The sequence below is a fragment of the Pristis pectinata genome, chromosome 9, assembly GCF_009764475.1.
Source record: "Pristis pectinata isolate sPriPec2 chromosome 9, sPriPec2.1.pri, whole genome shotgun sequence".
NCBI classification, from domain to species: Eukaryota; Metazoa; Chordata; class Chondrichthyes; order Rhinopristiformes; family Pristidae; genus Pristis; species Pristis pectinata.
This window is the reverse complement of record NC_067413.1, coordinates 58432189-58455122: the sequence shown is the minus strand read 5'-3', so window position 1 is coordinate 58455122 and position 22934 is coordinate 58432189. Positions and strand designations below refer to the sequence as shown.

Genomic DNA, 22934 nt, shown 5'->3' with positions numbered 1-22934 from the left:
AGTTCTATAGAGCTGCAACATCATCTCGTGGCTCTTGAACTCAATACCCCGATTAACCCAGCACTCCATACACCTTCTTAACAACCCTGTCGACCTGTGTGGCAACCTTGAGGGATCTATGGACGTGGTCCCCAAGGTCCCTCTGTTCCTCCACACTGTTAAGAGTCCTGCCTTATTCTGTCTTTAAATTTGCCTGTGCTTCTATTTTTCTGAGAATGAACATGGGAACAAGAATAATTACATGGGTGACATGTTAGTCATATTGAAGAGTTGTCACAGTGGCTAATTGGGCTTGCTAAGTGTTACATAATTCTATGAAGTGCTCCTATTAGAGACCACCAATTGTCTCTCTGTCCTTGATAAGTTCACTTCATTTCTTGACTCTCAATGCTGTGGAGTGTTGGGTCATATGCAGCCTTGACAGTGCATGTCATGGCTATCAGCAAATTGATAGACCTCCTGCATTCTTTTCACCCACCATCTCTTCATTAGGTCACAGCTTCTCTGCTGCCTTTCGGTAGCTATGGAGCTATTCCTTTTCCCTTGAACAATGGAGGAGGTCCCAATCCAGGAACACCTACCATTTATGGTTAATTAGCTCCTCATTCTTGTCATATTAGTCCTGATTCATCTTAGTTAAAGAAACCAAGGTGTTGATCACTGTGGACTCCAGGGCAGCACATCTACTATGGATACTCTGCAGCTTCCATTGGCTGAGAATTGACAGGTTTCCTGTGAGGTTCCATCAGAAAAGAGATGACCTTTGTGGGGTCCTTGAGAACTTCAACATTGACCTTCTTATGGTAACATTTCTGTTAACGATGATAATTTGGGGCCAGGTTAATGGAGATAACAGAGCAGATTAGACTTGTTCAAGCCTGCAGTCATCAGTAACTATCATGGCGCGTATGATTTGAACATCTTTGTGGTCCCTTGCTCAGACAGTTACATGATTTAAAAGCTGCTAGTGCCTGGGGCTGTTGCATGAGGTCTTGTGCTTGTCCCTCTGACAAGAGTGTTGATTATGACAAGAATGTGCTCCAAATGTATCGTTTCCAAGAAAAGCACCTGCTGGAGCTAGCTCTCCCTACTCCTTCCTTGCGAATTGTATCTTAACAGATAGTTGCATATTTTGACATTCCTTTTCCAAATTTCCACTATAGAAAATGGTGTAGCCCCCAATTTCTTCTTTCAAGAGGCTGTCTTTTGCCTGTTGCGTCTTACTCAGGATGACGATGTTGATATCAAAGCATCTGAGTTTCCAAGCTATGACAGTAGAGCAGCACTCAGGTCTGGCGTTGTTGGAACTGACATGACAGTCCCAAACTTCTTTTGTGGACTAAAAGTTACCTGTACATGGTTTCTTTTAACCAGCTTGACAGAGTAATGTCTTGATGCAGTAGCAAGGGGATCCTAGACAACAGGAAACCAGGTTCTATTACTTGGGATTTAATGCTCACACATTGGTAGGCACTTGCATAGACATCACTCCTCACCATGCATTCACATGCACACATGGGCTTTGGCCAAGGAGTCCTTGTTTCTCATTCCTCTCATCCACCCTCCCATCCACTATTTCTCCATTTTCTGATCCAAGCTACACACCTTGCCCACTGTCCTAGCCCTTAGCTCCATCCATATACCTGGCCCATATTCCTGATCCCCAGCTCTGGCTATATATATCTGGCCCCAGTTCCTGGCTTCAAATCTGGCTCATGTCCCAGTTTCTGGCATATGCCCCCACATATTTCTGTTACCCAACTCTGGCAATATCTTCTCAACTACGATTTTGCCCTTGATATCAACACGTTCATTCCACAACAGTCTATTCAATCCATCCTGGCTGTGAAATTCAGTCTATTCAATTCACCCTGGCTCCTCCTAATCAACATGGATTCAAAAAGACCACAAAACAAGTTAAACAAAAAAGGCCTTGGGAGCAGGTGATATCCCTATTGAAGTTCTAAAGTTCATTAGTGAAGACATTCAATCACAAATCCACAAACTCAACATTCAATCTGAGAAGAAGGGGATGAACAACAAGGGACTTCAGAAATGACATAATCCAACCATAATAACTGCCAGAAAAGTTATCTCCAGGGTCCTTCTTAACACCATCCTTCCAGTGGCCAAAAAAACACTCCAAAATTGCAGTGTGGATTCCATCCATCCAAAGCAGAGTGGATATAATCTTCACCAAGCAACAACGCTCAGAGAATTGCAGGAAGCAGCACTAACCACTATACATAGGCTTTGTCAACCTCACTAAAACCTTTGATTCCATCAACCAGGAAGAATTATGGAGAACTTTCCTCAAAATTTATCTGTCCACATAAAATTGTCTTCATTTCACATTTGCATCATGATAGCATTAAAGTCATGATACAAACTAATGGGTCTGCAACAGAACTTTGTCAAAAAGGCTGCATCATTAGCAACACACACAAAATGCTGGAGGAACTCAGCAGGTCAGGCAGCATCTATAAAGGGAAATAAACAGTTGATGTTTCAGGTCGAGACCCTTCATCAGGACTGGAAAGGAAGAGAGCAAAAGCCAGAAATAAAAAGGAGGAGGAGAGGGGGGAAGGTGTCTTCGTTAGGCTGCATCATTACCCTGAAACACTGTCCAATCTTTCCTGTACCTCCCTTCCAACAAATTCCTAAAGAAGGGGAACTAATGCAGACAGTGCTTGCATTTATGTATGCTAAGAGGCTGATCTCCAAGCCATTGACACATCATTAAAGGAAGCATATGAGAGAATGGCACAATGGCTCAGCTGTTAGTGCTGTTGCTGCACAACTCCAGAGACCCAAGTTCGATCCAGATGCAAGGTGCTATCTGTGTTCAGTTGACATATTCTCCCTCTGACCAGATGAGTCTCCACTCGGTGCTCAGTTTCTTCCAATATCCCAAAGATGTGCTAGAAACCATAGAAACCATAGAAAAACTACAGCACAGAAAACGGGCATTTCGGCCCTTCTAGTCTGTGCCAAAACATTATTCGGCTAGTCCTATTTACCTGCCCCCAGCCCATACCCCTCCAGACCTCTCTCGTCCATGTATCTATCCAATTTACTCTTAAAAGTTAAGAGCGAGCCCGCATTTACCACATCAGATGGCAGCCCATTCCACACTCCCACCACTCTTTGAGTGAAGAAGTTCCCTCTAATGTTCCCCCTAAACCTTTCCCCTTTCACCCTAAAGCCATGTCCTCTTCTACTTATCTCTCATAATCTAGGTGGAAAGAGCCTACTTACATTAACCCTGTCTATGCCCCTCATCATTTTGTAAACCTCTATCGTATCTCCCCTCATTCTTCTCCGCTCCAAGGATTAAAGTCCTAACATGCTCAATCTTCCTTATAACTCAAGTCCTGAAGACCCGGCAACATTCTTGTAAATCTCCTCTGCACTCTTTCAATCTTACTGACATCCTTCCTGTAGTTCGGCGACCAGAACTGCACATAATATTCTAAATTTGGTCTCACCAATGACTTATACAACCTCACCAAAACATTCCAACTCCTATACTCAATACTTTGATTTATAAATGCCAGGATGCCAAAAGCCTTTTTTACAACCCTGTCTACCTGTGACTCTACTTTCGAGGAATTACGTATCTGAACTCCCAGATCCCTTTGTTCCTCCGCACTCCTCAGTGCCCTACCATTTACTGTGTATGTCCTCCCTTGATTTGTCCTTCCAAAATGCAACACATCACACTTGTCTGCATTAAATTCCATCTGCCATTTTCTGGACCATTCTTCCAGTTGGTCCAGATCCCTCTGCAAGCTTTGAAAGCCTTCCTCACTGTCCACTACACCTCCAATCTTAGTGAAATCCGCAAACTTACTAATCCAATTTACCACATTATCGTCTAGATCATTGATATATACAACAAACAACAATGGCCCCAGCACAGATCCCTGAGGCACACCACTAGTCACAGGCCTCCAATCTGAGAAACAACCATCCACAACCACTCTCTGTCTTCTCCCACTCAGCCAATTTCAAATCCAGTTTACAACCTTTCCATGGATACCCATTGACTGAACCTTCTGAACTAATCTCCCATGTGGGACCTTGTCAAAGGCCTTACTAAAGTACATGTAGACAACATCCACAGCCTTACCTTCATCTACTTTCTTAGTGACCTCCTCAAAAAACTCCACAAAATTCGTTAAACACGATCTACCACGCACAAAGCCATGCTGACTAGCCTTAATCAACCCTTGGCTGTCCAAGTACTTATATGTCCTATCTCTCACAACACCTTCCAATAATTTACCCACTACTGAGGTCAGGCTCACTGGCCTGTAATTACCTCGTTTACTCTTCGAGCCTTTCTTAAACAATGGAACAACATGAGCTACCCTCCAGTCCTCTGGCACCGCACCCGTGGCTAAGGACATTTTAAATACATCTGCCAGGGCCCCTGCAATTTCTACACTAGTCTCTCTCAAGGTCAGAGGAAATATCTTGTCAGGCCCTGGGGATTTATCTACCTTTATTCGCTGTAAAGCATCAAGTACCTCCTCCTTTTTAATCTCATTATGTTCCATGACACTAGTGCTTGTTTCCCTTCCTTCCATATCCACGATGCCAGTTTCCTGAGTAAATACTGATGCAAAAAAACTGTTTAGACCTCCCCCATCTCCTGAGGCTCCATGCATATATGACCACTCTGATCTTCTAGGGGACCAATTCTGTCTCTTACTATCCTTTTGCTCTTAATATACCTGTAGAAACCCTTTGGGTTTACCTTCACATTATCTGCCAAAGCAGCCTCATGTCTTCTTTTTGCCTTCCTGGTTTCCTTTTTCAGTATTTTCTTTACATTTCCTATACTCTTCAAGTACCTCATCCGTTCCTAGTTGCCTATACCTGCTATACACCTCTCTCTTTTTCTTAACCAGCTCACCAATCTCCCTTGAAAACCAAGGTTCCCTATGCTTGTTACCCTTGCCTTTAATCCTGACAGGAACATACAAACTCTGCACTCTCAAAATTTCGTCTTTGAAGGCTTTCCATTTACTGAGCACATCCTTGCCAGAAAACAACTTATCCCAATCCACCCTACCTAGATCCTTGCTCATTTCCACAAAATTGGCCTTTCTCCAATTTAGAACCTCCACTCGAGGACCAGACCTATCCTTATCCATAATTAACTTGAAACTAATTGCATTATGGTCACTGGACCCAAAATGCTCACCTACACATACTTCTGTCATCTGACCTGCCTGGTTCCCTAATAGGAGATCAAGTATTGCATTCTCTCTCATTGGTACCTCTATATATTGATTTAGAAAACTTTCCTGAACACATTTGACAAATTCCAAGCCATCCAACCCTTTCGCAGTGTGGGAGTCCCAGTCAATATGTGGAAAGTTAAAATCCCCTACTATTACAACTTTCTGTTTCTTACATCGGTCTGCTATCTCCCTACAGATTTGTTCCTCCAATTCTCTCTGACAATTGGGCAGTCTATAATACAACTCTATTAGTGTGGCCACACCTTTCCCATTCCTCAGCTCCATCTTCTCAACCTGTCCTGCTATTTTCATGAATATGGATAATGTATATTTCGTAAGGTACTTGCCCCACTGTATTTTTCATTTATTGAGGTTTCTGTTTGCTTTATTTGCCATCCCCAAATGCATTACTTCATTCTACTCTAGACCAAATTCTATTTGCCATTTGACAGATCCATTCATATCTTCCTGCAGTCTGCAACTTCCTTCTTCATTGTCAACAAAATGGCAACTTCAGCATCATCAGCAAAATTCTAAGACATATGATATTTGCTTCTATTTATATCAGAGTTTAGAACTTTGCTGCAGAATATGTAATCTCAGTAATTTAGTACTTGGTCCAGGTTAGCATTTGCTCATTGCTGACCCTCAATGTGCTGAAATGAGGAACTGCACAACAGTAATGCCTTTGATTGTCAAAGGAAAATTGTTGGAGATGCTCTTTGCACATTGAGACATCAGCCTAAGTTCAATTGCTGATATATTCTTGCCAAATACATGAACTGCCACTTTGTATGAGCTGTTACTTAATGGTGTGCTGTCCTCGTCTAAGCATAGGACAATTAGGTGTCAACCGACAACACAATTTCGGCTACTCCTTCAACTGTTACTCCACAATGAAGAAGGGCTATATCACATTATTGTAGATTACTAGGATACAACAGGCAAAATGAAGCAAATACTCTCTGCGGTGTATTGCAGAGAGCCAATGCCTTTCTTTCTATTCACACTCTTCATCACATTCAGGATACCACACAAGAAATCAGAAGCTATGGATTCAGGGAACAGCTCATCTTCTAAAAGCTATCAGTTTGTCTGACCAAGCTGAGATCAGATACAGAATTAAGAAATCACAGAAGCTTTCTTGTGCACAGAATCCTTTGGATAGCTTTTACTATTCCAGGAAAGGTTAGAGCTCACATATTAATCCCATAATGCCATGCCTGTGAACCACCACCCTCAAAACTTCAAGCAGCCCACTATCTGGTAAAATCTGCATATCAGTGCTGCTTGCTGCTCACTATTTAAAAGGAGAGGATAAATTCAAGTGGAGAACTTCTATCACAGTATGAATGCGGTGGTGTCAGCTGTACTGTGAGTTGATCCACAAGCTAAGTTAATCAGATTCACTGTGACTGTTACCTCCAAGAATGAGCATTTTCTACATGCAGGTTTGTGACTGGAGCTCTGCCTATTGCTATAGATGATAGATTTCAGTAAGGACTTGCTTTTTTTGAAAATCTTAGCCTCCCGATTTTCCTCAAATGTGGAGATAGTTGTTCTCCTGGTTATGCTTATGTATTTTCCCCATGCCCTCCTACCATTTACCACCACCCTACTCCCAACCATCAAAAACCTTGTGTGCAAAATAATAATCTCAGGAATCCAAACAGATCTCTAATTCTGCATCCAAAATATTTGCAAGAAATTAACAATTCATTTATGTGATCCAGATGGTTGTCAGAGAGTCTTCCCCTGCTGTTCAGACTTGACAACCTCCACCCCACAAGTTATCCATCCAACCCCCTCCACCTCCAACACCGCCCCCCCCACTGCCCTTCCATGACTCACACTGCACATGCAGATGTCTGATTAACATTGCACAATGATTGACTGCTGTGTACTCTGCATATTTTTGGCATGTGTGTACACCATGTATGGAATAGCCCAATTCCATATTAAAAGTGATACAATATTTTGATTTGATCTGAGTCATCGAGTCTTATAGCATAGAAACAGGTCCTTTGGCCCAACTCGTCAATGCCAACAGGCTAGTCCCATCTGCCCATATTTGACTATTAGCCTTCTAAACCTCTCCTATCCATGTACTTACAGTATCTAGATGGCTTTTAAACGTTGCTAGTATGCCTGCCTCAACCACTATTTCTGGCAGCTCATTCCAAATACGCACTGAAGAAGCTGCCCCTTGTGTCCCTTTCAAATCTCTCACCTCTGATCTGCTTTCACCCTGTCCATGCCCCTCATGATCTGTATACCTTTATCAAGTCACCCCCACAATCTCCTACATTCCAGGGAATAAAGTCCTAGTCTACGCAACTTCTCCTGGTAACTCAGATCTGCAAATAAAATTGAACACAAATGGTGACCTGTGGGTTTAAATGAAAAAATGACCCATGTGATTGAATTTCCAGGCCACTATATTTTAAAGAAGGAAACCAACACATACCTTCAAAGGATTCGTTTTAAAATTATGCCACCCTCTCAGTCAACAAATGTGAAAGGATGACCTGAATTACTGTCCCTCCATTCTTCCATCTTTATAGGAAGAGATAGGATTGTAAACAGGTAATTATACTTTGTTACTTAAGTAGTTAAATGGAACTTGTAAAAAGCAAGTCTCGTTTCTTGTTAGCTTCACTTTTCCAGGAGTTGGGAGCTGAGAGTGAGTCTTATTGATTTACTAATTGAAGGACACTTTAAGCAATAAAAAAAGTTGAGGGTTAGGTGGAGCGGCCATTTGGAGAGTGGGCCAGTGTAAGAGTGGGGAATTGAGGCTTTTGCTTTAGTGAGGAGTAAATCCGAGACCTTTGACTTTGTGAAGATAAAATGGCATGCTCTGCAAGATGTGGGAAGCCAGGGAACCTCATGGTCTGTGGGAAGTACACCCAGCTGCAGCTCCTGACAGACCGGGTCAAGGAACTGGAGCTGGAGTTGGATGTAATCAGGATCATCTGGGATTTTGTGGATATCATAGATGAGAGTTTTAGTGAGGTGGTCACACCTCAGGTGTAGGCTACAGATAGATGGGTAACCACCAGGAGAGGTAAGGGGATTAAGCAGACAGTACAGATTCCCCTGTGGTCATTCCCCTCAGAAACAGGTATACCCCTTTGGATACTATTGGGGGGGTGGGGGATGAGCCAGCAGCAGTAGCTGGGTCAGTGGCACCGTGCCCGGCTTGGAGGCATAGAAGGAAAGGGTGAAGTCAGGCAGAGCGACAGTGATAGGGGACTCAATAGTAAGGGGCACAGATAGGCATTTCTGTGGCTGCAATTCAGACTCGAGGATGGTGTGTTTCCTCCCTGGCGCCAGGGTCAAGGATGTCTAGCAGCGGGCACAGGACATTCTGATAGGGAAAGGTGAGCAACCAGAGGTCATGGTCCATATAGGTACCAATGACATAGGCAGGAGTAGGGATGAGGTCCTGCAAAGTGATGTTAAGGAGCTAGGTAGAAACTTAAAAAAGCAGGACTTCCAGGGCTGTAAATCTCAGGATTATTACCTGTGCCACATGCTAGTGAGGTGAGAAATAGATACATAGTGCAGTTCAATACATGGCCAAGGAGCTGGTGCAGGAGGGAGAGCTTCAGAATTATGGATCACTGGGCTCTCTTCCAGGGCAGGTGGGACCTGTAAAACAAGAAGGTTTGCATCTGAACTGGAGGGGAACCAATATCCTCACTGGGATGTTTGCTGGAGTTTCTCGGGAGGGTTTGAAACTAGATTGGCAGTGGATGGGAACCACAGCAGCAGGGCAACAGGTGGTAGGGTTGAGGGCAAGATAGATAGTATGACAAGCAAGACTGAAAGGAAGGACAGCAAGGGCAGGCTAATAAACATGGTGGGACTGATGGGCTGAAATATGTTCATTTCATCGCCAGTAATATTATAGATAAGGAGGATGAACTTAGAGCCTGGATCATCCTCCTTATCCATAATATTCCTAGCGACGAAATGAACACGTGGAATCATGATGTTGTTGTATCAGAGACCTGGTTACGTCAGGGACAGGATTGACACTCAATGTTCCTGGGTTTTGTTGTTATGGATGGGATGGGGGGGGGGGGGGGGGGGTAAAAGAGGTGGAGGGGTGGCACTACTGACAAGGGAGAATGTCACAGCAGCACTCAGAAAGGACATACTGGATGGCTCATCCACAGAGGCAATTTGGATGGAGCTCAGAAATATGATAGATGCAATTATGCTGATAGGATCATGCTATAGGCTTCCCAATAGCCACCAAGAAGTGGAGGAACAGTTATGTAGACAGATTATGGATAGGTGCAGAAACAACAGGATTGTCATAGTGGGGGACTTTAACTTCCCCAGTATTGATTGGAACTAACTTAATACAAGAGGCTTAAGTGGGCCGGGATTTCTTCAGTGTATCCAAGAGGGATTCTTGAAACAGTATGTGGAGAGTCCAATGAGAGGAGAGAACATGGAACTAGTTTTGGGAAATGAGCCAGGCCAGGTGACAGACCTGATAGTGGGTGAATATATTGGGAAAAGTGACAACATCTCATTATGTTTTAAAAATAGTTACAAGGAAGGATAAAATTGGATCTTGTGGAAAGGTACTAAATTAGGGGAGGGCAAATTACGACAGGTAAGATGGGAGCTAGGGAGGTTGATTGGGAGCAGCTGCTGCTGGACATATGGGAGTTGTTTAAGACCAGCTGAGCAGAATTCAGGATCGGCATGGTCTACTAAGGAGTAAGGACAAGGATGGTAAGGTAAGGGAACCTTGGATGACCTGAGAGGTCCTACACTTAGGAAGAAAAAAGAAGCATATGTAAGGTTTAGGAAGCTAAAATCAGACTGGGCCCTTGTGGAATATAAAGATAGCAGGAAAGTGCTCAAGCAGGTGATCAGAAGGGCCAAAAGGGGCCATGAAATGTTCTTAGCAAGCAGGGTCAAAGATTATCTGAAGGCATTTTATACTTATACTTATTAAGAAAAAGGGGATAACTAAGGAGAGGGTAAGTCCACTCAAGGATAAAGGAGGGAATTTGTGCTTGGAGTCAGAACAAGTGGCTGAGGTACTAAATGAGTACTTTGCATTGGTATTTACCGAGAAGGAATTGGAGGATAGTGAAAACAGAGTGGGGCATGCTAATGTGCTGGGATATTTTGAGATTAAGGAGCAGTTAATGCCGAGTCTACCGAAAGCATTAAGGTGGATAAGTCCCTGGGGCTTGATGGCATATATCCCAGAGCATTGAAAGAAGTGAGGAGATTGCTGGGGCTTTGTCAAAGATCTTTGCACAGGCAAAGGACCCAGAGGACTGGAGAGTAGCAAATATTGTTCCTTCATTCAAGAAAGGAAGTAGGGATAATCCAGGTAATTATAGGCCAGTAAACCTCACATCAGTGGTAGGGAAGCTATTGGAGAGGATACTGACAGATAGGATTTATGCGCATTTGGAAAGGCATGGCCTGCTTAGGGACAGTCAGCATGGCTTTGTGCAGGGCAGGTCATGCCTTACAAACGGGATCAAGTTTTTTTTTGAGGAGGTGACAAAGGTGCTTGATGAGGTAAGGTAGTGGTCATTATCTACAAGGATAATGCATTAGTAAGGCATTTGATAAGGTCCCTTATTGTAGATTCATTCAGAAGATAATTCATTCAGAAAATAAAGATGCATGGAATCCAGAGTGAACTGCAAGTTTAGATTCAGAACTGGCTTGCCCCTAGAAGACAGAGTAAAGGTGGAGGGCTGTTATTCTGGCTGGAGATCTGTGACCAGTGGTGTTCTGCAAGGATTGGTGCTGGGACCTATGTGATATACATCAATAATTTGGATGAAAATGTTGATGGGTGGATTAGCAAATTTGCAGATGACACCAAGATTGGTGGAGTTGTGGACAGTGTAAAGGACTATCAAAGAATACAGCGGGATATAGATATAGATCAGTCACAGATGTGGGCAGAGAAGTGGCAGATGGAGTTTAATCCAGTCAAGTGTGAGGTGTTGCACTTTGGGAGGTTGAATGAAAGGAGTTAATGGTAGGCCCCTTAATAGCATTGAAGTACAGAGGGATCTTGGGGTCCAGGTCCATAGTTCACTGAAAGTGGCTATGCAAGTGGATAAGGTGGTCAAGATGGTGTATGGCATACTTGCATTCATTGGTAGGAATGTAGAGTGTAAGAGTAAGGAAGTCATGCTGCAGCTACATAAAACTTTAGTCAGACCGCACTTGGACTTTTGCATGCAGTTCTGGTCACCCCATTATAGAAAGGATGTGGAGAGGGTCCAGAAGAGGTTTACCAGGATGCTGCTTGGATTAGAGAGTATGAGCTGTAAGGCAAAGTTGAACACATTTGGATTGTTCTCCCCAGAATTTTGGAGGCCGAGGGAGACTTGATAGAAGTTTTTAAAATTATGAGAGGCATAAATAGGGTAGACAGAATCTTTTCCCTTCAGAGGAGAAATGTCAAACACCAGAGGACATGCTTTTAAGGTTGAAGGGGAGAAGTTTAAAAGGCAATGCAAGGGGCAAATTGTTCTTTTTTTTACATGCAGAGAGTGGTAGATGCCTGGAATAGGTTACCAGGGGTAGTTAGTGGAAGTAGGCACTTTGGAGTCATTTGGGAGGCTCTCAGATAGACACATGCATGTGAAAGGAATGGAGGGATATGGATGATACACAAGAAGAGAACATTTAGTATAAATTGGCATCATGACTGGCACAACATCGTGGGCCAAATGGCCATTCCAGTGCTGTACTGTTCTATATTCTATCTATATTACAAAATGCAATTAAGGCAAAGTTGTAATCCAAGAAAAAGTAAACTTCAAAGCCTTCATACCTATCAAGTACTGTTTCTTGCCTCATTTACTGTGCCATTTTGATGAAATCAAATTTAAGCATTAAATGTAATATATCAGCTATTAAATGTAACATCTACATGGTTCTAATACAGTCCTAATACCAAAACCATTACCTTTATCTATTGTGGCCATCTCACAACCTCAGTGCAGCATTCAGCTTTCTTTAGTTAAACAGTTTCTACAGCCATCCAGCCTGCAGCATGCAACCAAGTCTTGGTTCTCCACCTTGATATTCTCCCATCCCAAGAATTTCTCAATCTCCATTGGATGGTTTCCTAAATTCTACCAACACATTTTACCATAATACCTGGAGGTATCTTTCTCTGGCGAAGATTGACATCGTGACAAACATCACATAATTTGACATTTTTAAATATTACCTTATATTTAGCTATCTAGTGAAACAAAACACAGATTCAAAAATTAGTCTACATCAATTTTTTTCTGTAGCTGCTGTACTATAAAGATAAATTATGTGCCCTTTCATATACATCTTCATTTAAATGTGCTTATTTATAAACTGTAAAACTGTTGCACTTTCACTTTGTGTAGTATAAAAATGCATGCCTTCAATCGCCAGCCTAAATGGTTCCTTGCTTTTACTTGATCATTGACAAACAAAATGGCTCTCAGCTTTAATTTACTTCCCTTCTATTCCACCAGAGAGTGGGCAAAGCCAGATCAGAATTAGCTCAATTTTGGATCAATGATTCAATACAAATCTTGGTAAATTTTTACAATTGATCTAAGCTGAAACATTCATTAATGTCACAAACAGAACACAAGAGACAGAATATTCCTGAAGACTATAAGGATTTTAACTGAGTTCTTCTTTGGTCACTTATTTTGGAATGGGGGCTGAAGTGGTAAATCATTGCAATTTATTTTCATATATTGAATAGACTTTTTGATACTACCTGAATGTATAAACAATGCAATTACCCTTCTTTGTGCCATCTCCCTGACCAGAATGGCGTCTTTCAATTGGCCGTTCTTGTCCTTTAAGATCGTGTTTGCTTCTAAATGATGGACTATGACTCCACTTGGTTTCCCGTTGTGCATATCCACTTGAAATAGTCTGCAAAGTTTTAAACACTGGTTACTTGTCACAATAGCTTGCATATTTCGCGTATTTGCTTTGCTGCTCAAAGAAAAACAAAGCTGTAGAGCAGGAAAAATATACCTGGAGATTAAAAAGAATTTCTAATGCACCTATTGGCTCTACTGCTAGTTGATGAATAGCACTTTGACAAACTGATGGGCATCATAGGTTTAAAGAAATTAAACCTATGATGCCCATCGTCAGTTTGTCAAATACCCTGTTCATTCCACTACTGTCAGTGTTATTGACCTACTTGTTTAGCTTTTTGATCTTTTTAATTTAATAATTATGGTAATTTGTAGTCTGGTATCAGGGAAAATAGCTCTGATAACTATTGCACTCTCATTAACACTTAATTGGTTTACTAATGCACCTTTATATCCAGATAAAATGAAAATGTTACCCTACATGTGACAAATTTTGTAGTTAATTTGACTGCAGAAATAATTACAATTTTGTCTTCTCAGAATGCCTTTAACTAAAAAAAACAAATTTAGAAGAAATGTTTCCTTCTGCAAAAAATGATATTTAGCCCCCAACAATAACATTGGCCATGTAACTATAAGGAATGCTCAGGATTATTAAGAAGCAGATTAGCTCACCCAGGTGATTTTGGCTTTCCAAGAGACTCAGCAGTCAAATAAATGAAATGCATGGAGTCAGTGTAGTTACCCACTAAACATGCTAGAGCAAATGATGTTTAATGTGACCTTAAGGCTTAATTAGTGCCAAATGAGATCTTTGGCATTGCAAATTCACTATCTTAAAAAAAAGCATGAATACTCCTTTTAAGCTATAATTGTTGTGGCCAATTTGAAATATGTTTTTAAATTTATGTCTGTTTTAGTTCTCTCAACCCCATTTAGCACATAAATTAACATTGTACCATGAAACTGCAGCCTAGAAATTGCATTGTGCTCAAAAAGGAGTGTTTATCCTGTGCTCTGCTGGTAATCCTATGTTACAGGTACACACATGCACACAAACAACTGTGCTATGTCCACAGCCATCCTCGTACTCTAGTCACTGCCTCTGCACTTCTTCCCATCTCACAAGTACAAATACACATGCACCATGATAGTAGCTGTCCACATCAGCCATTCTGGAAAAACTCGCAGGTCACAGCACAAGCTTAATAACAAAAATTGAGTATTGAAAATCACATCATTACTGAAGCTTTGATATTAGCTCCCCCTTTTTTCTGGCAAGATAAGCTTGCCCACAGAAGATGCCTGTCCTAACAAAATGATGGGGGAATACTCTTCGGGCCACAAAGGCTCACCTTGCTCAAGGAGAATTACCTCATCTTTAAGGATAACGAGTGACATAGAGCTGAGAATGGCTAAGGTGAAAAAGCATGCAATTTTCATCATACTCTATTGTCGTCTGCTGCCCCCATCATAATCTCCCCAGCAGGGGCGTTCTGCTTTTGCTTAGGAACCCCAGCTTGGGGACTCCAACAGCAATCTCCTCTATGGTTTTGATGATCCTGTGGCTGAAACAAACGTGCTCTTCCTATATTAATTGCAGCAGGAATCAGAAGCTAATCATAGAGGAGATATATACCTTATTCCCAAGATCTGGCCCCTCCTTACAGTGACATTGGCCATGACCTGAGAATGAGAGTCAGGTGAACCTCGCAAGTGCATGTCATTGAGCATAACAGATTTTTTTTCTCCTCTCCTGGTCACCTATGAATTGTTTGTTCAGTGTGCAATACATGTGGAATTCTTCTTTCCAAAGAGAAGCCCAAAACAATTCATGAGTGCAGACTATTGCTCCCTAAACATTCAGGAAGTTCATAATTCACAGAAATCCTTGTATTTATTATGCATAATGGTTCCTGTTCAAGGACATAGACCATTTTGCTTGAATTGGGGGCATTGGTGACCGAAGGTGCTCAGCAAACGGATACATTACAAAGATCAGCCATTACTGCCTGAAATTATCTACAGACAATGATCTTGACCTACATAGATCGAGCAATCCAGTCAGGGGTGCATGGTTGGAGCTCTTTGTGCAAAAGATCATGCGTCTCTGTCACCACTAGCTTTGAATCCCTTGGTCACCAGAAATTTTTTGCCCCTTAAAATGGGCTGGAGACAAATATGTAGGTCTCTGAAGACTTACGGAGGAGAAGGCTGGCTGACATGTCCATTTTTCCCTCTTCCTAATATCCCATTAGACCATAAAATATAGGAGCAGAATTAGTCCATTCAGCCCATCGAGTCTGCACTGCCATTCAGTCATGGCTGATTTTGTTTTAAACCTCATTCTCCCACCTTCTCCCAGTAACCCTTAACCCCCTTACCAATCAATAACCTATCCATCTCTGCCCTAATTGCCTTGACTTGGCCTCCACAGCCCTCTGTGGCAACAAATTCCACAGATTCACCATCCTCTGGCTGAAGAAATTCCTCCTCATCTCAGTTTTAAAGGGATGTCCCTTTATTCTGAGGATGTGCCCTCAGATCCTAGACTCTCTCTACTAATGGAAACATCCTCTCTATGTCCACTCTATCCAGGCCTTTTAGTATCCAGTAGGTTTCAATGAGATCCCCCATTATCCTTCTGAACTTGATCACATACAGGCCCAGAGGCAGCAAAAACTCCTCATGCATTAAGCTTTTCATTCCTGGGATCATTCTTGTGAACCTCTCTAGACCCTCCCCAGAACCAGTACATCCTTCCTTGGGTATGGGGCCCAAAAGTGCTCACAGTATTCCAAATGCAGCCTAACGAATCCAAAGCCTCAGCAGTACATCCTTGCTTTTATGTCTCTGGGCATCTCATCCCTGGGCATGACAGCCCTACTGTTGTGCCTCTCCATTGGCTCAAGTTCATGCAAATTGTCATAAGTATGCATACCCAGAGTATAAATGCTATGAAAATTACATTGAAGAGATAATAACTAAAAAAAGGCAGTGTACTTCATCCAAAGCCACTGCAGCAGGCTTAAGTTCCCCAAGCGCTCTCCAAACTGCAGCACAGCAAATCGCAGATGGCCGAGTCATTTAAATAGCACAGCTGCAGTACATTATGAAAATGTGATTGGCCAACAATGTTTTTATAGAAACAAATTCAGCTGCAAATACTCCAAAAATCTGCTACAAAGCAGACTTCATTATTCTGTGCATGTCCTATGTATAATGTACCTTGCCAGGGTTGAATTTTGATAACTAAGCAATTTTGCACAGAATTATGGTGTTTCAATTACATTCACCTAAAATATTAAATTCAATCACATAGCACTAAAAAGCATAACACTACATGTTCTGATTTCTATGCCTCCATGTCATGGCAAGAACTCTTTAATCAGATTGGTTAAGGTGACACACCATTGCTTGTTCTGTTCATGCAGGTTCCACATGCCCTGGAGAGACCATCAATCTGTTTTAGTTCTTCTATAATTGCTAGTCACAATGTAAAATCCCAGAGAAAGCCTGTAGCCAAATGCAAATGGTTAGTGCCATTTGTTTGATATTGGCCCCAAAATGCTTGTTTCACATTAATTTCATCACCCTATCAAATCAACTTTATTACAACCACAAAAAGAGCAATATCTCAGACTGATCCAAATTAAAAGCCGATCAATACCGTACTTTGATATCACGAAAGTGAATCCAATTTCAACATGAGATGGAGATTAAAACAAGGAGAAAATCAGATCAAAGAGTCATATGGTCATACAGCAGCGAAACAGACCCTTCGGCCCACCATGCCAACCATCAAGCACCCATCTATTCCAATCCCATTTATTGGTGCTTGGTTTTGGTGATACAAGTGCTCATCCAGATACTTTTTAAATGTTGTGAGAGCATCTACCTCCATGATTTTCTCAGGCAGTGCATTCCAGATTGCAACCATCCTCTAGGTGAAAAAAAATTCCTTCGATTCCCTCTAATCCTCCTTAAACCTGTGCTCTCTGGCTTTAGACATCTTAGTTATGGGGAAAAGTTTTCTCACTGTCCACCCTATCTATGCCACTTATAATATTGTATATTTCTTTCAGGTCACCTCTCAGCCTCCTCTTCTCCAAGGAAATAAACCCAGCCTGTTCAGTCCATATTTATGACTGAGGCATTCCATCCCAGATGATATATTGGTACATCTCCTTTGCTTCTTCTTCAATACAATCACATTCTTTCTATAGAGTGGCAATAAGAACTGCACACAATATTCCAGCTGTGGCCTAACCAAAGTTGTATAAAGCTGCAAGGTCTCAAAATTATTTCAGAGAAAAATTCAGTGGGCTGCGTTGTAGCACAGCTAGCAGAGACACTGTCTCACAGCACCAAAGACCCAGGTTTAAATTTGACCTTGGATCCCACACCTGTATCATGATTATTTCTATCAAATCTCCATCCAATGAATACAGACAAGGCAGTTTGCTATAAGCAAGAGATAAAGGTCTGTGTAGCTTCAATTAATGAATTTTGGTTCATAGTTAATTGTAGAACCTCTAGAGCTGGACCTTCAAACTTCAAGTTCAATCACTTGCAATTAATCTTCATCACTCACGTTCCATTCTTCATTGGACAATTGATAGAATTTATTGCATTCTGAATCACAATGATGCATTGTTAACAGTAAAGAATAATAAAAATGCTTATGGAGACAATATATTGTTTTCACACCTACCTTGACAGCTATACCTTGTCCATAAACTCACTTTCTTAACTGGCCCAAAATTTAAGCCACAGACAAAACTACATCAGTGAGTTCCATTGAATCTTCCATGCCAATAGACAATAATCCGCAGCTTCTCTCCCAAAGAGGACTATAACACATTGCAGGACAGTTTTTTTAAACCTCCCAACCACTTTCACACAAAAATATATCTTTAAGAGAACCTATCAGTGTCAACTGAAAATCTTGCATCAAAATGTCCCTACTTTTATACTCCATATCCCCTTACAATAAAGGCCAACATTCCATTTTCCCTGTTGTACTTGTATTTTGTATTTCATGTGCTAGAACCCTAGATCCCTTTGGACTGCAACATTTTGTAATTTCACTCTGTTTAAATAATAATTTGTTTTTTCATTCTTTCTTCCAAAGTGGATTACCTCTCATTTTTTTCCATTACACACTCAGTCAATTTTTTCCCCACTCAACTAACCTTCCTATATTCTTTTGCAGGCTCTTTGTGTCCTCCTTGGTGACCTTTGAGTCATCAGCAAATTTGGTTACAATGCACTTAGCCCCTCCATCCAAGATGTTAATATAGATTACAAATAGTTGAGCATCCCACTAAATACTGATTGCCACTTCAAAGATGACTTATTTATCTCAACTATGTTTTCAAATGCTTACAATATTCACTTCTCTTTCTTGACTATTCTTTCCATGCCAATAGTTTATCCCAACCCCACGCTCTCCTCTTTTGTGCAGTAACCTTTTATGTGGCACCTAATCAAATATCTTCTTGAAATTCAAATATACTACATCTATTGATCCCCTTTATCCTCAAAGGACTGTAGAAAATTTGTTAAACATGATTTCCCTTTCATTAAAATGATGTCATTTGCATGGTTGTCTTACAATTTTCCAAATGTCCTGCTACTACCTCCTTAATAATGGATTCCAGCATTTTCCCAATGACGTATGCTAGCTTAATAGATCTAATGTTTTCTGCTTCTCTCCTTTCTTGAAACTCCTTTTCTTACAAGAAGCAGCATGAAACCCTTAGCAAAAAAATGCCACTAAAAAGATCAAGGGTGCCTGCACATTATGTCCCTCAAAAGAAAACCTGCAGGCTACCACAGACAGGGTGAACAACCATTGCCATAGCTACTAAAAATTGTGGAAGAAATGATAGTTTTAAAAGTGTAAAAGAGTAAGAAGCAATAAATAAAATGCCAACTAATATAAACTGAGATCACAAACAGGCCATACTGAAGAATACTCAAATGCTCATGTTGTGTGCCCAATCCACGAAATATGGCTTTTGCCAAGAAACATTAGGTGCACTAGATTGTGGTATTGTGTGTAAGGTTGGTTTCTAGAAAAGGATGGAAAGTGATAAGCCTAAATTGGGACAGGAATTTATTCAGAGAATGGAGACCATACTGTACAACATGAGCATTCAATTCCTTTAATATGAAGGTGATGTCGTCACTGATAACTCTGACAGCTTCCATAGCAACATATACTGCCACCTCTGGAAAGCTAGAAAGTTTAGTTATGGGACCAAAGTTAGCAGACACTGCTAAAAGAAAATAGCAATCTACATTCTGTTCTCATACAGTGTTGTAGGTGTGTTAAGGTGTCCTGCCAAGACAATAATCTAGACTATATAGGTAACACTGCAGCCTCTCTCAGGGGAATACCATGCCTGCTCCTCTGGTAGCCACTCTGCCATGCCCTCATTTCAACCTGATAGCACTGGCACATTGTGCTGCTTAAGGTTACAAAGCAGACCATCTAACATGTTCAATCATTTTTGAAGCCTGTTGGACTGGATCCCAGTGTGGTTACCAAGTAGGGACAAAATCACACTGATCTATCTATAGAGTCCCTAAAGAAAGTTTGGTAGTCTTCTATTTCCTCAGCAGTAGCTACTGGAGAAATGAACATAAGACAAGTAAAGGGCTCACTGAGGGCAATTTTTGATTATTTAATGAAATGATAAATTGGGATGTATTCAAGTCTTCTGATAACTCTGGATTTGGTATTGTTTACATGTAGTGAATTGAAAGTAAAGTCCATAAGTTTTAGTGAAAGGTGCATTTGGACAGGTTAGCAAGTATGCTGATCAGAATTACAGTTGGTATATTGGGGGGTGGAGGGTAGAGTTTGGATGGATCATTCTTTAATTAAGTAGTCTCAGTATTCCAGCAGTCATTACCATTAGAAGATTAGAAGATCTCTAAATGCTCCTTTTAGTATGCTTTCTGTAAATCTGGTTAATTTACTTTTAGTAAAGGTCATCTCTCCAAATAGTCATGTTGGAGACCATCTAGCAGACAGCTAGAAATCCAGATAAATAGCAAAACTCCTTTGTAACTGTCTTGTTCCAACTTAATGGATCTTGTTGATTGTTTTGACACTTCTGACAGTAGTATGGTACTTGTTAACCCATTGTGCAGCATCATATGTACTCTTAACAAAAATTACAAGGAACATTTGAAGGATATGTCCTTGCTGACAACTAATCAGACCTAAAGGCTTAGTTACACAAGGGGAGCACGAGGATAGATGCCAAATAAAAGAGTCAAAATCACTGCCAGAAAGCTAGGCACAGAACTGTGCATTTCAGAGCTGGCATCAACAGTCCTGATGCAGGGTTTCAACCCTAAACATTGACCATTCCTTTTCTCTCACAGATGCTGCTCAACCCCCTCAATTCCTTTAGCAAGTTATTTGTTGCTCCAGATTCCAGCATCTGCAGTCCTGTGTCTTCACAGAATTGCATGTGTCTGTGTTTCCAAACTCCTTGCATCCTGGAGATTGAGAGCATGCAAGTAGTCCGTGGCATTTCGAGTAAGCCTTCTACGTGAATGAAGTCTAGTGCTTTCTCATCCTGTATATCTCTGTCCACAGACTGAAAGATAATAGGTACTCCTGGTGTAAAAACCCTTTATAACTTAATTGTAAATTGTAATATGATGCCAATGTCATCTATTCCCATCTTAAGTGAGCTATGATTAGCTTGATAGCTAGTCATTGTTGTCCATGTCCTGGTGTGAATGCAGCATGCAACCACATTCACCCAACCTAGCAAATTCCACAAACTGCTGAAGTTATGCCAACCAGGAATCTCGATAGAGGAATTAAAAAGTGTCACATGATGAGCAAATGCTGGCTGCCAATTACATTGTTCCATCTGCAACGTAACCATCCATTTTCCTTGCCCTTACAGATCTCTGCTTAGTATTTCAAGCTTTTTCTTCTTTAATTTCTAATTTCCTATAATCCACAGTATTTTCCTTTTGAATAAGCAATTATCTTGCTTAAAGGATGCAGGCATTGCATTTTTAGAGAGCTGGCATCAACATAACAACATTCCAATATCTTTCTCTGGACTGTAAAATATTACGAAGCAAGTTATACTGCTAAGGGGGCTACATTACCACAAAAGGTTAAGGGTTGAGCACTCCTCAATAATTAACAACAAATAAAAGATCTAATATGTTGAAGCACTAAAAAAAATCAAATGATAAAATATTGAACAGAACAGATCAAATGATGCCGGACCTGCCATGTGCCTCATGGTCATTCCCACTGGCCTCCAATCACACTAACCTTTTTGTGCTGCATGGCTCCAAACAACTCTGAAGCCCTGCCAGTGTGACCTATCTACAAAGCAGAGTGGGTCACAAACAAGTCCTGAGGTCCCATCAATAAACCAGTCTGATGGCTTTTGACAGTTCATGCTGCCAGAAGGCCTTTTTTGCAAATGTCCTTGATAATCAGAGACATTTATAAGCAGTTCAAGAAAAAATATTTTCTAAAAAATATACATAATACACATTAAGTTGCAGATAATCAAAGATTTAAAAAAATATAATGATTAATATGATCACAAAGAATCCCCAAACACAAGTACAGATTACAATCTCAAGTTTTCCATTTTAAGAGGTAAATATTGGCAAATTTCACGGATGGAAATATTCAAACTTTCTGCCCTTCGAGTTTAGGAATGGTACCAAATAAACTTTAACAATTTTTCAGTCACCAATTTTGAACTTTATGTTTCTGGCTCATAATAAATGTTCCTTACTTGTATTTGTAAAGCTCAAGGGAACATTGCTTATATTAATTACATTATATAAATGAAAGATGATGACAATGTTAAATAGTTTCATCCGTTTAAAAAGAAACTCAGCATCCAAGTCCTTTAGATTTTTAATCTTAAGAAATCAAACACCTGGTGGGAGTATATATATCAGCATGGAATTAATCATACCAAGTTCTCTTCATTCCATGAAACTTCATTTTGATGTAAAAGTGGAGGAAGGTAATCAACACATATTGTAGAATCTGGTGGAAAGGTAATTAAACATTAATGGTTTAATTAATAAAAGGCAGAAAATTAAATGTTTTCTTACTTCCATACAATGAAATGGGCAATTGAAATAGAACACAGAACAATACAACAAAGGAACAGGCTCTTTAGCCAACCAGGTCTATGCCAACTATGATGCCAACCTAACTAATCCCATCTGCCTGCACATAGTCTTTATCCCTCTATTCCATGCCTGTTCTTGTGTCTACATAAATGCCTCTTAAATGTTGCTACTGCATCTACTTATACCACCTCTCCAGTGGTGCCACTCTCTGTAAAAAAAAAACTTGCCTCACAAATCTCCTTTAAACTCTCACCCTCTCACCATAAACCTATTCCCACTAGTATTTGACATTTTCACCCTGGTAAAAAGATTCCATTTACCCTTTCTATGCCTCTCATAATTTTGCATTTTTCTATCAGGTTGCCCCTCAGCCTCCGATGCTCCAGAAAAAACAACCCAAGTTTATCCAACCTCTCATTATAGCTAATAGACTCCAATCCAGGCAACATGCTGGTGAACCTCTTCTGCGCTGTCTTCAAAGCCTGCACATTCTTATTATGTAGTGACCAGAACTGCTCACAATACTCCAAATGTGGCCTAACTCAAGTTTTACACAGCTGCATCTTTTATAGTCAATGCCTGACTGATGAAGGCAAGTATGCCATATGCCTTCTTTACCAGCATATCCACTTGTGTTGTCACTTCCAGG

At 40.8% G+C, this 22934-nt stretch overlaps 1 protein-coding gene across 1 annotated transcript in view; it reads right to left on the bottom strand.

Moving 5' to 3' along the window:
* gra (granulito) overlaps window positions 1-22934 on the bottom strand; it is a 65376-nt gene that overhangs the window by 15243 nt on the left and 27199 nt on the right. The window contains exons 3-4 of the mRNA XM_052023720.1: window positions 22123-22196; window positions 13052-13187 (exon numbers count right to left, since the gene is read on the bottom strand). Coding sequence (XP_051879680.1) covers window positions 13052-13187; window positions 22123-22196 — 210 coding nt within the window. The remainder of the gene's footprint in view (window positions 1-13051; window positions 13188-22122; window positions 22197-22934) is intronic.